This window comes from Mustelus asterias, chromosome 2 (assembly GCF_964213995.1).
Source record: "Mustelus asterias chromosome 2, sMusAst1.hap1.1, whole genome shotgun sequence".
Taxonomy (NCBI): domain Eukaryota; kingdom Metazoa; phylum Chordata; class Chondrichthyes; order Carcharhiniformes; family Triakidae; genus Mustelus; species Mustelus asterias.
In genome coordinates, this window is record NC_135802.1 from 43241939 (window position 1) to 43257924 (window position 15986).

At 39.3% G+C, this 15986-nt stretch overlaps 1 protein-coding gene across 5 annotated transcripts in view; it reads left to right on the top strand.

Moving 5' to 3' along the window:
- arhgap21a (Rho GTPase activating protein 21a) overlaps positions 1-15986 on the top strand; it is a 193651-nt gene that overhangs the window by 110760 nt on the left and 66905 nt on the right. For 4 of the 5 annotated variants that reach the window (XM_078234146.1, XM_078234109.1, XM_078234117.1 and 1 more), the window contains 2 exons: positions 3120-3198; positions 5764-5818. In XM_078234146.1, the coding sequence (XP_078090272.1) occupies positions 3120-3198; positions 5764-5818 (134 nt within the window). Of the gene's footprint in view, positions 1-3119; positions 3199-5763; positions 5819-15631; positions 15919-15986 lie in introns of those variants that run through there. The other variant, XM_078234137.1, reaches the window with a different exon arrangement.

A 15986-nucleotide genomic window follows, 5' to 3' on the forward strand; every position in this document is an offset into this window, starting at 1 on the left:
CATGATTGAATGGTGGAGTGGACTCGATGGGCCGAATGGCCTTACTTCCGCTCCTATGTCTTATGGTCTTATGGTCTTATATAAACTTTAGTGTACTTTGTAGAAATGTTGCAACTTCTATGCGTGCTGAGATAGCCGCACTCGAGCACAAGTCATGTGTAATGATACTTTAATTGTACAGATCATTGCATTTTGGTGACATTTGTGTAAAGGTGCAGATGTAAAATGTAGTTAACTGCTGAACATCTCTATAGTTATTGTAACTGCAGAGGTGAAAGGGGTTGGAGGGAAGGGTAGGAGATGGCTTTCGGCAGCCCCCCCCTTCCTAATGTTGGGTTTCTCAATTGGGCAGTGCCTGATATAGAAATGTCAAGTTGTAAATTGGACCAGACCAAAAAACTGGCCGCATTACCAGATAGAAATAACGAACATGGTGCGTTTTCTTGATTAAGCCTATTTGCAACCGTTTGAGGGGGATCTTAAATTAAGCTCGAGTTTCTGGACACAAATGCACTGGAAGGCATATTTGTAAATGTTAAAGTACATTTAACTTACGAGAAAACTGACCGGTTTCCGAGCAATGAAACTAATGAATGGTTAGCCCCTATTTCCAATTCCCAACACTTTATTAAAAGTCCAGCTCTGTGTTGATGTTTAAGAACTTTTTACATAGAAGTTACATTATGGAAACCTGCCATTCTGCCCAATCAGTAGGTTTCTCACAGCATCGGTCCTCCACGTGAGAAAACAAATTCTTACTTTGTGTCTTGGGATGTTTGACTCTGTTAAAAGTGCTAAAAAGCAATTGCAAGTTGCTATCACATTTATACAGTCTGTTTCCATATCCCTCCAACTGCTTTTTCTTCGACCTATCCAACCTAATCTTCAATACTGACTTGTCGCATCAAATAATGCAAGAAATTAATTCCACATCCTCTCAACTTTGTGCAAAGAATTAATCTGTCGGAGTTAACGTTTCAACATGACCATTCATTAAGATTGAAAAATGTTTAAAATGTCTTGGGTTTTAACCAAGTACAGTGGCAGGGGAGGGAGTGGGGGGGAAAGGACAGAAAAAGGTCTGTAATGGAATGGAAGCGGGGAGAGATTATATGACAAAAGGGATGATGCTGCAAAGTATCATAAGAGATGAGTAAAGACACAAATGATGATTCTCAAGGAAGTGTAGATAGGAATAACAGTGTCCCTTGGATGAAGGAAAGAGGAATAAAAAGATGAGAACAAAGTGGGTGCATCATGTGGAGTGTTAAGCTCCCAGTTGACAATATCGGATAACTTGGTAGATCCTTACATTTTTTTTTAGAAATGTGGAGGAAAGTTACTGAAAAAAATTCACAGGAGTCTGCTGATGAACCATTAACACACAGATTACAGCATTTATTGGAGAAGAAAATTAACTACATTACACCAGAAAAAAAAGGCTAGGAAGATCTCCATACAAACACACGAAAATGATCAAATATTTACTCTTCCATCACCCGAGCTATCTCTTTACAGACTCATCCAAATTCGGAAAGACAAAGCAATTTACCACATCTATCTTGTATTCAGGTTAAGTATGCGAGACATGTGAATTAACTGGCGAACAGCGGTCAGACACGGCACAATCCAAAATGAATGACTGATGCAACCAAAGCAGATGCTATTGATTTCTTAACGACCCACACAGACGCAAGTCACACTTTGAGCCAACAGGAGTCCCTGAAACGGTCTTTCTCACAAGGGTTTCCTGTTTCCACGCTTGAAGAGCTCAGCTTGGAATTAGCTCCAAACATTGCTCTCACTCCGACAGCTTCAACAAGGATCCACCCACTAGGGTTTCAGTCTCGCCTTCTGAGATTCCTTTCCTCCGGATCTCAATACACTCAAGCTTCACCTTCCAAGCATATTTACAGATCTTTGACCATGTCAAACCAGAACACCACTGCTCAAAAAGGCCTACTGTAAGGAGTCACCAACTTTCTGTTGCCTGCTCAGATCTTCAGAGGTTCTCTTAAGCCTGCTTCACTTCAAAGCTGCTCCTCACAACTCTTTCTTTAATTTGAAACTTTTTTCTCTGCTTATGCGATTTATCTTGTCTGTGGGATCTATTTCAGATCCCTGTCTTTGTACTGCCTGTAATACTAATTGTTAGTAATACGATGGAGGAATAATGCAGCAGCAAGTATTTCAAACAAGTTTATTGTGCATCCAACTTGGCAGAGATGTGAAGTCCATATAAAATCCCCACAACAACTGTTCCAGCTGTGTCCATTTATTTATATTCTTTTGGAAGTTGAGCCAGTAACCATACGACAATTAGCTTAGCAATTTAGTTGTCACACCATGCACTTGCTGATAAATTAACACAGTTTGATTTGATTTATTATTGTCACATGTATTAGTATACAGTGAAAAGTATTGTTTCTTGTGCGTTCTACAGACAAAGCATACTTTTTTAGTCCGATGGGCTGTTTCCATGTTGTAGTTTCTAAATGTTGTCAGTTTCTCATGTCTACATGTGCCAGATGTATGTGCTTACTGTATATCTGGAAAGGAGATACTGCATCTGGTTGTGAAGGAGGTGACGAGGACTGCAGACTTCATAAATGAGGGCCAGGATTCTCCCAAACAAAAACTAAGTACCCAACACGCGGGAGAATTTCCCACCCGTTTTTTGGGTGTACTTACCTGAACGAATCTCCAGTGCCTGGTGGACAGTGCCAGGAAGCCAGGTGGACTGGGGGAGTCCCAGGCCATGATCTTTACAAAAACTTATTTAGTACTCTGGAATTAATAGTCAGATTTCATAATCATTTTTATTTGTTTAAAGATTATTAACTATTGGAAAGAACCTATTCCAAATTTTTTGATCTTTAAACAATTTAAAGAAATTTAATTTGGAAACCATATTATCCAAATCACTTCAAAGTAACAATGAATTCAACCCTTCCATTTGAAAATAAACAATGCAATGTTCCATCTGTTTCAGATCATTGGGACTTATCTCATCCTGGATGGTTGTTAAATCTGACAAAAAGGCATAATTTGTTGTAGTTTCTGGTGTTTTCATGATTACTTAAAATTTTTGCTTGTAATTCTTTCTTTCTGCAACTCAGGTGACCGAATTGTCAAAGTAAATGGGGAAAGCATTATTGGAAAAACATACTCCCAAGTTATTGCCTTGATTCAGGACAGGTATGAATGCTATTTTTTTATAATTTTGCAAGGTTATCCACAATAATAAGGCAGAAATCTGAAATGGGATTTGATGCTTTGCAGTTTCTTCATTGGCTATAATCACACTTCAGGTTGCAAAGAATACCACCTTGTAAAATGTGTTACAGTAAATGTTGTGACTGTCTTCAGAGTTGTAATGAAGTACAATCAAAGCAAAGCATTTCTTCCCTCCCTCTCAGCTTTATTGCCAAAAACTACTCCTTGGTGAAAGTCCCTTTTCAAAGGAAAATGTTGTGAACATAAATATGCATATTTCAACATTTTTCATCAACATAGTGCTCTGGTTCTTCATTAACACTGCTCTGATTTTCAGCAGAGAGATCTGACATGCCACAGTTACTTTGCTGCACTATAATTTATTACATTTGTTTTTTAAGGTGGATGAAACACAAAGGGTGAGATGTTAATTTGCACCAATGTTCTCTCAACTGATTCTCTGTGGTGAAGAATTTATTGTGCTTCTTACATTGGTGGGGCTGGCTATATCTTTATGATTGCCGTAGAGACTGTTAACTTTAAAAAAAAAGACCTCCCAGTTATTAGCTGAAAGAATGAAATCAAGCTTCCACATTTTAAAACTTCTATTGTATCAAATGATTGAAAAACACTGTTGACTAAACGCGAGTTTCTTTTGTACGCAACTTATACTTTAACCTATAGAAATAAATGGTTCCATGTTCCTTATCAGACAATGCATTCTCCGTGGAATTGTTCCTATTGGGTTGCTTTGTTTTTACTTTCACAACCAGGTAACCTCTAATCCTAGAAACATCTTTTGCTGTGAAAGTTACACTGTAGATTTTTTTCTCTAGCTCCAGGTTGGCAAATCTTTTAGCCTCCCTTTTAATTCCCCTCAAACTTGGTCTTCAATTTGAGCACAAGCTCTCACCTGCATTTGGAGTCTGGAGTCAGCATTTTATGTGCTTAAGGTGCTTGCTATTCTTTGCTCTTTATCTCTGAGTTGGCTCCAGTCCCTCGGTGATATTCTGGGTTTTTGGGAAAAGCTGTAATCTGATCTCAAAATGGCTTCCTCTACTCTCTTCCCCAATGCAATGGAAAGCATGTAGCTTTGTATCCAAGTAGAAACACTGATTAGTTATATTTGATGCTAATTCCCTTTCATCCTAGAAGTAAATGGATAGTTACTGCACCAACATTTAAACTTGATACCTAACATCTCCCTGGAACTTTGGGAGACTTGAAGATCTATTCACTGTGGACTTAGAAACTGCTGACGTTGTCTGCAAGCATAAATACCTTGCACCTTCCCCTCAATAAAACAAGCAGTCCTTTTTGATAAACAACTAAACCTCCCAGACCCACTTTCAGGCAGGCTCCAATAGAGGCCACATCACCCTCTTCGACTGCTGAACATTTAAAGCTTCTGTCCAAACTAAATAACCTTATAAACCAAAATATTTGGTTCTAAAACATCTTATGAGCTTCAATTGTAACAAGATCAATCGCACTACTGTTTTCTGATCATGGATACTCATGAACAGTTATCCCTGAACCTTGTTTTAGTCGTTTCAACATAGAATCAGATGGGCTCAGTTATTTGGACTAGCCTTTTACTCACAAGGTTCGGCTTTACAGTTAACTTCAGTAACAAGGAGGGTTGTTGAAGGTAGTGCATTTGATATAGCCTGTATGGATAAGATCGCAGATGGAAAACTAGCTAGGAAAATAAAGTAATAGCCCATGGGAAGTAAGGCAGAGTGATAAACTGAAACCAAAATTGGTTCAGAGGCAGAAAGCAAAGGTTGGTAGATATTTTATGACTGGAGTTTATCTCTATCCATCAGTGTGCCAAATCCCAGTTTTCCCCTCCACAATTTTGTTGATCCCCAGGTCTGGCGAAAATACTGAAAATAGTAGGTCAGCCAGTATCTGTGAAAAGAAAAACAGTTGATATTTCATGTCTGTGACTTCTCATTAGAACTGGCATGATGCCAATTCCTTGCAACCTTACCTCAGTACGATCGAAAGCAGGGGTTACCAAAATGCAGATAAACTGCGCTCCCGAGTCGGTTCTGCTAAATACCAGATATTTAACCCCAACTATTAACATTGTGTACATTATCTTGCATATTTTCAACTTTTGAACAATTAAAGAAAGAACTTTAGTTTACATAGTTTTTTTTTTACAACCTCCCGATGATGTCCCGAAGGTCTTTACAGTTGATGAAGGACTTTTGAAAAGGAGTCCAGTTGTAAGGTTGGAAATGCCCATAGGAAGATCCACAACATCAGTTAATAAGCAACTAATTAAGCTGTTTGTGATTGATGTTTGAGAGCCATTTTGGCCAGGATATTCATCATCTTGGAATAGTGCAGTGGGATTGTTTATCTTGAGAGGGTATATGGGTTGAGAGCTCCATTTTGCAGTCCAGATAGACTGCCAGTTGAGAAAATTGAAATTGAGATTTAGAATCAAATTCTTATAGTTTAGTTATTAGGCTTTGTGTAGCTGTCGATGACAAACAGAACTAACGAATACATCTGTTTATTCTGTTTTTACAGTGACTCTGTGCTGGAGCTTTGTGTTATGCCAAAAGATGAAGACATCCTGCAGCTGGTAAGTTTTATAGCATTCAGCTTGTTGCTTGCAAGGTGGATTATATTGAGAGTTGAAATCTCTCTGCTTTGCTGATGTCGGTATAAACAGAGTGCTAAGATTTTTGATCATAGCTTGACCCTTCTGAAACTTCAGTTTAACAACCAATATTTATTAGCTGCCTTGATCATTGTCTTTATTTGAATATCCAGCTTAACATTCTTGTTGCAGTAAAACTTTATGTCATTATATTTGAAATGTTATGCACAAAACATAATTTTCAGTGCTTCCATTATCTGCATTCTTAATTACTGCAAAATGTTTTGTGAATGATGGGGTACTAATGGGAATTGGGGCTACATTCCTTTTTTTCTCTACACCCCTCAGACTTGTTTCTTCCTGGGAAGATCAGTCTATATTATAATAGCTCGTTTACAAGCTCAGAACTCTCGGATGCATCTGTTGTCAGTTCCAGCTGCTGGACTCACCATAATGCTGAGTAACTAGCAATAATGTCCTCACGGGAGCAGAAGTAAACCATTTATCCTTGGAGCTTGTCCCACCATTCAGTGAGATCATGGCTCACCTGTGACCCAACTCCAGATATCCATCTTTGCTCCATATCGCTAATATCTTTGGTTAATAAGAATCTATTAATCTCAGATTTAGAGTTAATAGATCTAGTGTCAGTTGTTGCTTTTGGAAGAGAATTCAAAACTTCTACCACCCTTTGTGAAAAGTTTTTATTTATTCATTCCTGAAAGTCTAGATCTAATCTTTATACAATGGCCCCTCTCCTGGACCGCTCTCCTGAACTCCCCAATCAGTGGAAATAGTTTATTTCTATCGTCTGTGGCCAGCTGTTCCCCTTGTTATCTTGAAAACTTTGATCAAATCACCCCTTAACCGTTTAAATTTCAGAGAATACAACCGTACTTTGTATGTGATCCTTCCTTCGGGTCTAGGCATCATTCCAGTAAATCTACCCTGCACTGCTTCCATTCTCCTTGACGTGCTCACTGTACTGCAGGTATGGTCGACCCATGGCTTTGGAGAGCTGAGGTGTCATGTATCATCTTGTGTTCGAGCCCACAAAACATAAAGACCAGCATTCCATTAGTCCTTTTGATTGATTATTTTCTGTACCCATTCATGACATTTTAATTATCTATGTACCTGGACCCTCAAGACTCAATGGACCTCCACTCTTTCTAGTTTTGCATCACAAAGTACCCTGTTCTATCCTCTTTAGAATAGATCTGTCCTCTTTGCATAGTGGATGGCTTCTACATTGAAATATACTTGCCACAGTTTTGACCATTCTCTTAATTTATTAATGAATCTTTGTAATTTTATACTTCCATCTACACTGCTTAGAATGGTAACTCTCTTTGGGTCATCAAGTTTGTATCTGTGGCTTTCTGTCCTATCATCTAATTCAATACTAAATAAGTTGAAAAGTTGAGGCCTCGATACAGATGGCACCATTGATCAAGAGTATCTCTACTTTCCGCTTCTGACTGTTCAGCCAACTTTCTAATCAGGTCAATAATTTGCCTTCATTTCCATGAACTTTAGTGAACTTAAAATTCAGGTAGCAGCTCCCTTTCCTGAAGCCCTGATGATTTCTTATTAATCCATATTTCCCTCGTTAATCCATATTTCTATAGAAGCTTTATTTTTTTACCTGCTGAATGGGGGGGGGGGGGGGGAGAGAGAGAGAAAGAGTTGGCAGGCATCTCCCATCACCTGTAATATTTTGTGCTGTTGGGCCAGCTTCTCAAGGCTGTAGGTCACAGCCCTTAGAGGAATCATGCAACGTAGTTTGGTTCATCCAACAGGTCTTACTCATGCCCCAATTGCAACCTATGCCCTCACCTATCCCCAGTGGTCCTCCCACCAAACCCAATTACTCTTCATACCCTCCATTGTGTGTACTGAACCAGTAAACCCTACAGTAATAGTGATGTGTGGAAAAACTAAAAACAAAGCCATTCGTAACTTTAAAAAATACTGTTATTATAACCAAATAAAACTGTCAGCCAACCAGGATTTAAAGTGGAAACTATGAGCGCTTGACACCTCTTCATCTTGTGTAAATAACCATTGAACCATCGACAAAATAAAGCTGAGATAAAATGTCAATCAAACTATATTTTTCCTTTTGTGCACCCGTTTCAACAAACTAATGGATGTCTTGTCTCTCAGCCAAGCATGCATAATAGGGGTTGGGTTGAAACAGTTTGTTGAAACAGGCCTACAGAAGGGAAAACGTTGTTTGATTGACAGCCTTTTTTTCTCGGAACTATTTTGGCAATGACTCTGTTCTTTACACAAGATGAAGAGGTGTCAAGTGCTTGTAGGTCCTGCTTTTAAAGTCTGGTTGATAAACCCTTTTATAAGAATTGTATTATGAACAGCTGTTTTTTTTAAGCTTTTCCACAAATTTCATGTTACTGTAAGAGTTAATTGGTTCTGTACAGAGTGTATATTGGGTGAATGGACCGTCTCCCTCAAATTATTGGGCTATTTTCCTTGCAACAAATCTTTTAAATTTCAGAAAGCTGCAATCCATTCTTGTTCATAATCTGCTGTTGTCAGTATGACTTTCGGTACTGTATGGAACTCTTTGCTGAAAGTACTACATATATTTTTGTGCCTCAATTTATGAACCATGCTTGGATTGGGGAATGATTAGAATTGAGGTAGCACAGGGATCAGCTCTGGGTCTGCTTTAATTTGGAAATACATCAGTAATTAACCTAGGCTTAGGGAACACAGTATTGAAATTTGCAACATCACAAAGGTAAGATCATTTGGATTATTGAGAGGGAGGGCTGTAAAAGATTCCAGGAGAACATAGACAGGAAGTGGAATGGGAAGAAGGTTGGCAAATGCAATTTGACAAGGGAATGTGTGAGGTAGTACATTTTGAGAGGAAAACAAGGAATAGTAGTGTAAATTCAATGGTAATGAATAGAAGTCTAGAGGTTCAAACACATTTCCGTGACGTGCAAGCACAGGTAGATATGTCGTAATAAAGAGCAGTCGCATTTTGGGCATAATAAATGGGGGAATAGAACACAAAGAAAAGGAAAATTTGCACCATTGTGAGGCTTGTACTGTGTGCAGTTCTAGGTGCCCCATCATAGGTCATTAAAGCTACGTGAAGTGTATCTCCCAAAACTTTGACAGGCTCTCAAATTATGCACCTGAAGAAATCATGATTGTAACCCAATAAGTGTGTGCACAAGAATTACATCGAGTCCTTTTCAATTATTCTGTATGAACTGCACATTATTCAGCTCTGGTTTCCCTGCGGTTTCCAGTTGTACCTCCTTGTCCATTCTGTATGTCTGACATCATTTTTGCTTATCACCAACTTTTATTCACTTTTCCAGTAATTTTTCTGTTCCACATTCATCGATTTGCAGCATTTTTCCATCTGTGCAATGGCTAAATTATTGCATCTTGATCTTTTTCATGCCTTTTAGTAGGTCATGAAATTTGTATTCAAAAACATAATTGCTTACTCTTTTCAAGAGATATTGCCTCAGCTTTTAATTTTCATCTATTGGCAATCATGTCTTGATTTCCAATGGAGCTCCCAGTTCTCCATTGTTGAAACTGTTTTCAAGAAGCTTTTTGATACAAAAGAAAAAAACTTTTTGTTGTCCCGGAGAACTTTATCACCTTGGTTGACCAATATCCCTACTACATCTGTCGTGTGTTGAAATTGAGACTCACTGTAGACTCTTTTCTTTCCATGAATCTTGAAACTCCAGATCGCTTGATCTCCTCTGTGTTTCCTGCCTTCTACAATTTGTGTTTAAAACTTGACTTCTCTTTGGTTAACTTCATTTTCAAAACTTCAAGAATAGTTGGAAAGGCATGTTGTGAGAGGGATACAAACAGTTTATGAAGAGATATTGATAGATTAAGCAAGTGGGCAGAAAGTTGGCAAATATGGGAAAATGTGAAGTTGTTTATTTTGGAAGGGAGAGCGAAAGAGCAGTATTACTTAAATGGAGAAAAACTGCAGAAGGCTGCAACACAAAGGGACTTTGGGGTACTTGTGCATAAAACACAGAGCTAGCATACAGGTGTGGCAGGTAATCAGAAAGACTAATGGATAAACAGGTTGATACTCATTGAAATTTAGAAGTATGAGAGTTGATCTCATTGAAACCTATCAAATTCTTAAGGAATTTGACAGGGTAAATGCTGAGAGGATGTTTCCCCTCATGGAAGAGTCTAGGACCAGAGAGCATAGTCTCAGAATAAAGGGACACCAATTTAAGACTGAGATGAGGAGGATTTTTTTCTGAGGGTTGACTGTCTTTGGAACACCCTGCACAGAGAGCTGTGGAGGCAGAGTCCTTGTCTATATTTAAAGCTCAGATAGATTTTTGATCAGTAAGGGAAATAAGGGGTACAGGAAAAGGACAGGAAAGTGGATGTGAGGAATGTCAGATCAGCCACGATTCTATTGAATGGTGGAGCAAGATCGAGGGGCCAAGTTGCCTACTCCTATTCCTATTTCTTTTCCCAGGACCAGGCTGAAGCATTTGCAACCATGTTCAGCCAGAGGTGCTAAGTGGGTCATCCATCTCTGCCTCCTACTGAAGTCCCCAGTATTATGAATGCCAGTCTTCAGCCAATTTGATTAATTCTATATGATATCAAGAAATGGCAAAATGCAAATGTTTTGGGCTTTGACAACATCCTGGCAATAGTACTGAAAACTTGTGCTCAAAAACTAGCCACAGCCTTAGCTAAACTGTTCCAGTACAGCTATAACACTGGCATTTACCCAGCAATATGGAAAATTGCCCAGCTATGTCCTGTCCATAAAAAGCAGGACAAATCCAACCTGAGCAATTACTACCCCACCATTCTGCTTTTGACCATCAGCAAATTGATGGAAGGGGTCATTGACACTGCGATCAAGCGGCATTTACTCAGCTCTTGACCTCATTACACGTTTGGTTCAACCATGGGCAAAAGAGCTGAATTCCAGAGGCAAAATGTGAGTGACTGCCCTTGACGTCAAGGCAGCATTTGACTGAGTATGCCATCAAGGATCCCTAGCAAAACTGGAATTGATGGGAGGGAGCACTCCACTGGATGGAATCATACCTGGCACGAAAGAAGGTGTTTGTATTGTTGGAGGTCTATTATCTCAGTTTTAGGACATCACTGCAGGAGTTCCTCTGGGTAGTGTCCGAGATCCAACCATCTTCCGCTGCTTCATCAATGACCTTCCTTCCATCATAAGGTCAGATATGTGGATGTTCATTTGTTCAGCACCATTTATTATTCTTTAGATACTGAAGCAGTCCATGTCCTATTGCATCAAGACAATATCGAGGCTTGGGCTGACAAGTGGCAAGTAACATTGGCACCACACAAGTGCCGGGCAGTGACCATCTCCAACAAGAGATAATCTAACCATTGCCTCTTGACATTCAATGTCATAACCATCACTGAATCTCCACTATCAACATCCTAGCAGGGTTACCATTGACCAGAAACTGAACTGAACTAGCCATGTAAATACGATGGCTATAAGAGCAGGTCAGAGGTAGCAATCCTGCGGCAAGTAACTCATTTCCTGACTCCTAGAAGTCCTTCCACATTCTACAAGCTTGATGGGATACTGTCCCTTTGCCTGGCTGAGTGCAGCTCCAACAACACTCAAGAAGTTGACAACATCCAAGACAAAGCAGCCCACTTGATTGGCACCCTTTGCACAAACATTCACTCCCTCCACTATCAGTGAACAGTGGCAGCAGTGTGAACCATATGCAAGATGCACTGCAGGAATTCACTGAGGGTCGTGAGGCAACACCTTCCAAGCCCACAACTGCTGCCAGAGACGATGCCAGAAGGCACATGGGAACACCACCACCTGGAAGTTCCCCTCCAAGTCGCTCATCGTCCTAACTTGGAGATGTATCGCCATTCCTTATCCTGGAACTCCCTCTCTAGCAGCACTGTGGGTGTACCTACATTTCAGGGATTGCAGCAGTTCTAGAAGGCAGCCCGCCACCACCACCTCGAGTGCAAATAGGGATGGGAAATAAATGCTGGCCTCGCCAGTGGCACCCACATCTCATAACCTAAATGAATTTTTTAAAAATTACCTGCTTACTGATGCTCCATTTGGGTTCAGCAAGGGCCATTCAGCTCCTGATTTCATTACACCTTTGTTCAAACATGGATAAGAGAGCTAAATGCTAGAGGTGAGATGAGAGTGACTGCCATTGACATCAAGACAGTATTTGACTGTGTGAGGCATCAAGACGCTCTAACAAAACTGAAGTCAATGAGAATCGGGGTAAGCTTTACTAGTTAGTCATACCCAGCACAAAAGAAGATGGTTGTGGTTGTTGGCAGTCAATTGTCTCATTCCAAGGACATAGCTGCAGGACTTCCTCACAGTGGTGTCTTTGGTCCAACCATCTTCAGTTGCTTCATCAATGACCTTCCCTTCATCATGAGGTCAAAAATGGGAATATTTGCTGATGTTTGCACAAGTGCTCAGAACAATTCATGACTTCTCAGATAATGAAACAGTCCATGTCCATATGCAGCAAAGCATGGACAATATTTGTGCTTGGGTTGATAAGTGGCAAGTACCATTTGGTCTCACAAATATCAGGCAATGACCATCTCCAACAAAGGGGAAATCTCAACACTTTCCCAATGATATATCACTCAGAATGAGAATGATAGTAGATGCTTGGGGACACCGCCACCTAAAAGCTCCCCTCCAATATCCACACCATTCTGACTTGGGACTATATCACTGTTCCTTTACTGTTGTTGGGTCAAATTCCTGAGACACCCTTCCTTCTTAACAGGACTATGGATGAGCCTAGATGTACTGCAGCAGTTCACAACGGTGGTTCACCAGCTCCTTCTCAAGGGAACCTTAGGGATAAGCGATGAATGCTGGCCTCGTCAGCGATGTCCACATCTGGTGAAAGGATAAAAAGAAAAAGATGATTCTATTCAATCTTGGTAATTGCTTGCGCTATGGAGCTATCCATTCATCACTGTTTCTCAATAGAGAAAGGATACTAATAAGCCTGTGACCTGACTATTCTCAAACAGTTATCATCTCAACATTGAGCAGTTCTGTTAACTGTGCATTTATCTTAATTCCTATTGAGCAAAATTGGTGACGCACAATACAAGGCAATTGAATAAATGACAGCAACCAGCTCTTAAAACTCGCTATATGACAAGAACAGTTTCCATTCCGTAGCCTGTTTAACATTTTCTCCAATAACTGAGTGAAAGGAATGCAAGGAATAACATGGCAGGGATCTTCTGGTTACATCATCTTTCTAATTTGGTCAGTATGGTGACTAAGCAACTGTGAACTCACGACTTTGGATTTTCATTGGAATACTGGAGTAGTTGATGTGACTTTATAATGAAGCAGTTCATTTTGTTATTGAAGAGCTGTAACACCAGGAGATTGAAGAGACAAGGGTATAACCTAGTTAAAAGGAAGGCTGTGAAAGCTATGAAAAAATTTGACTAGTCACAAGAAAAAATGAATTCAAGAAATTTTTCCTAAATGAGATATGCTTTCTGGACAAAAAATTTACAGCTGTAGCAGATGAAATAATGTTATAATAAAGCTCAATTTTATAGTGCGGTGCATAATACACCACCCTTTACCTCAGTGGTATCTTCCAGAGAGAACTCAGAGTAGATGTATTTATAGCTTGCTGAATCCAGCATCAATATGACAGAATAATTTGAGTTAACCAGCTTGTGCTGTGGTTGCTTTGATTTTCACCAACTACAGTATGCAGAGACCTCCAGTGGTAAGATTGCTATAGGAATCTATTTTTATTTCTTCTAATTTAGTAGTAAATTTTTTTTGTATATTATGAACATGTCTCGTATTGAAATAATTGCCCCAATGTTTACTTTGAGCCAGAAAGAATGTGGGTGGAAAGCTTCAAATAGGAAACCCAGAACTTGGCAATATATCATTTTTAGATTTTTTTTCAACAAGTTTCCTACCCAACAATCAGCCTTATGGAGAGGTTATACAAATTGGGCATGAGGGGGGCATGCTGATATGTTATGAAGCACACTATAAAGTTGGGTGGAATATGGAGAAATGGGTGTAGGGAACTGTCAGGATATGAACATGGAGGGGTGGGGGGTTCGAGGCACATTTACTATCTTGCAGTGGGGGGTAAAAGGAATATGCCATTTTGAGGGTTAGCTGATGGTGGAGTCTGATTATGTGGAGCTAACTTATTGGGCTAAGGGAAACGTGCTGTCCGTCTGGGCCACAAATAGTGCAATAAAGGTATTTCCCTCGGGTTTGTCCCATCTTGTCTCCCCTGTCCTGTCACAATTTTTGAGGTGGAAACATCCTGGTCATCTTGTTTTTAAATTGCATATCCCTTTGCAGACTCTATCCTCTTCACAAGTTACTTTTCTACCCATTTTTGTATCATCAGTAAATTTGGCTCAAATACACTCTGTCCCTTTAACAAGTCATTAATATAGATTGTAAATCGTTGAATTCCCAGAACTGATCCCTGTGGCATTCTTGAGTTTCAATTTACCATCCTGAAAATGATCCGTTTATCCCAACTCTGTTTTCTCAGTTTGACAAGCTTTTGTCCATGCTAATGTATTATCCACAACACCATGAGCCTTTTATGGACACCTTATTGAATGCCTTTTGCAAATCCAAATATACGACATCTTCTAGTTCCATTTATCCAGCCTATTTGTTACCTCTTCAGAAAACCCTGAATTTGTCAAACATCATTTCCCTTTCCTAAAATCATACTGACTCTCCCTGATTGTATTATGATTTTTTAAATGTCCTGCTACTACTTCCTTAATAATGGATTCCAGCATTTTACCAATGACAAACTGGCCAAAAGTTTCCTACTTTCTCTCTCCTATCTTTCTTAAATGGAGATGTTACACTTATGGTTTTCCAGTCTGCTGCAATATTTCCAAATAGTATGGAATTTTGGAAGGTAACAACCAATGTATCCACGCACTCCACAGCCGTTATTTTGAAAACACAAGCGTTCAGGCCATCAGTTCCAGGGCTCTTTCAGCCTTTAGTTCTATTAGTTTTCCGTGTACCGTTTCTTCCAGTGATAGTGATTGTTTTAATTTTCTCCACCTAAAAAAACTCAAGTGCCACTCATTGTTTAATGTTTTCCTACTTCTAACTCTGACCTTATTAAATTAACACAGAACACTCTTTGAATTGCAATTACTTCCAAGTCCATTTGCCAGCATCTCAAACTGTGAGCTTCCATTATCTTGTGTTTAAAACTTCAATCCCAAGCTAAAGATTTTATACCTAGAACATATGAATCATGAAATTAGACATTTTTTGCAACATCTTTCTCCTTAACTTCCGAAATCTCCCCTCACGTGAACCTGTTACCCACCACCCTTCCAAACATCCCCCTCCCCACTCTTTAGTTTAAAGCCCTCTTTGCAGCCTAGTTATTCGATTCACTATGACACTGGGGATCAAAGTTTCTCAAATAACTTTAGAAGCTCCTTGTACATAACTTTTCTTATTTTTAGATTATCATTGAACTTTGCCTACTTATTTTTATTTATTGCTGTAGAATGTCTTAGCAGTTAAATGATTCCAGTAAGAGCAAAGTTTCATTTGACAGCCTCGCCCAGTTTCAAAGATCCCTTAGATCTATAGTCAGGGCTTATTTTGTTACTGATGAGCTTACGTGATGGGTGGGACAAGCTTGGCGATGACGACTGTGCATGTTGGGATTTGAACAGGAAATTTTGTAATATGAACCTACACCTGAAGTGAATTAAGGACTATTTTGTCTTTACAGCAGGGCAGAGTAGTTTTAAACGTACGCTTGAAATATTAACTGAATTTGGATGTACGTGGACCGAAGTGGGAGTACGGAAGTGTATTTATTTGAACTAACAAACAAATCGTTTGTCAATTCACTATTGTATATTTAATATCTGATTTTTAAAAAATGATTGAGGTTTCCTGTGCAACAAAAAGCAGATTTGGCAAATGTTCCAAATTAAGTTTAACAGTTTTTCAGAGGAGCCAAACTTTGAAATGCAAGGTAGGTCAACTGTTAATACTATTTAGAGAACTTTCTCTATAAAGTAATATTTCAGATATTCCTATTTT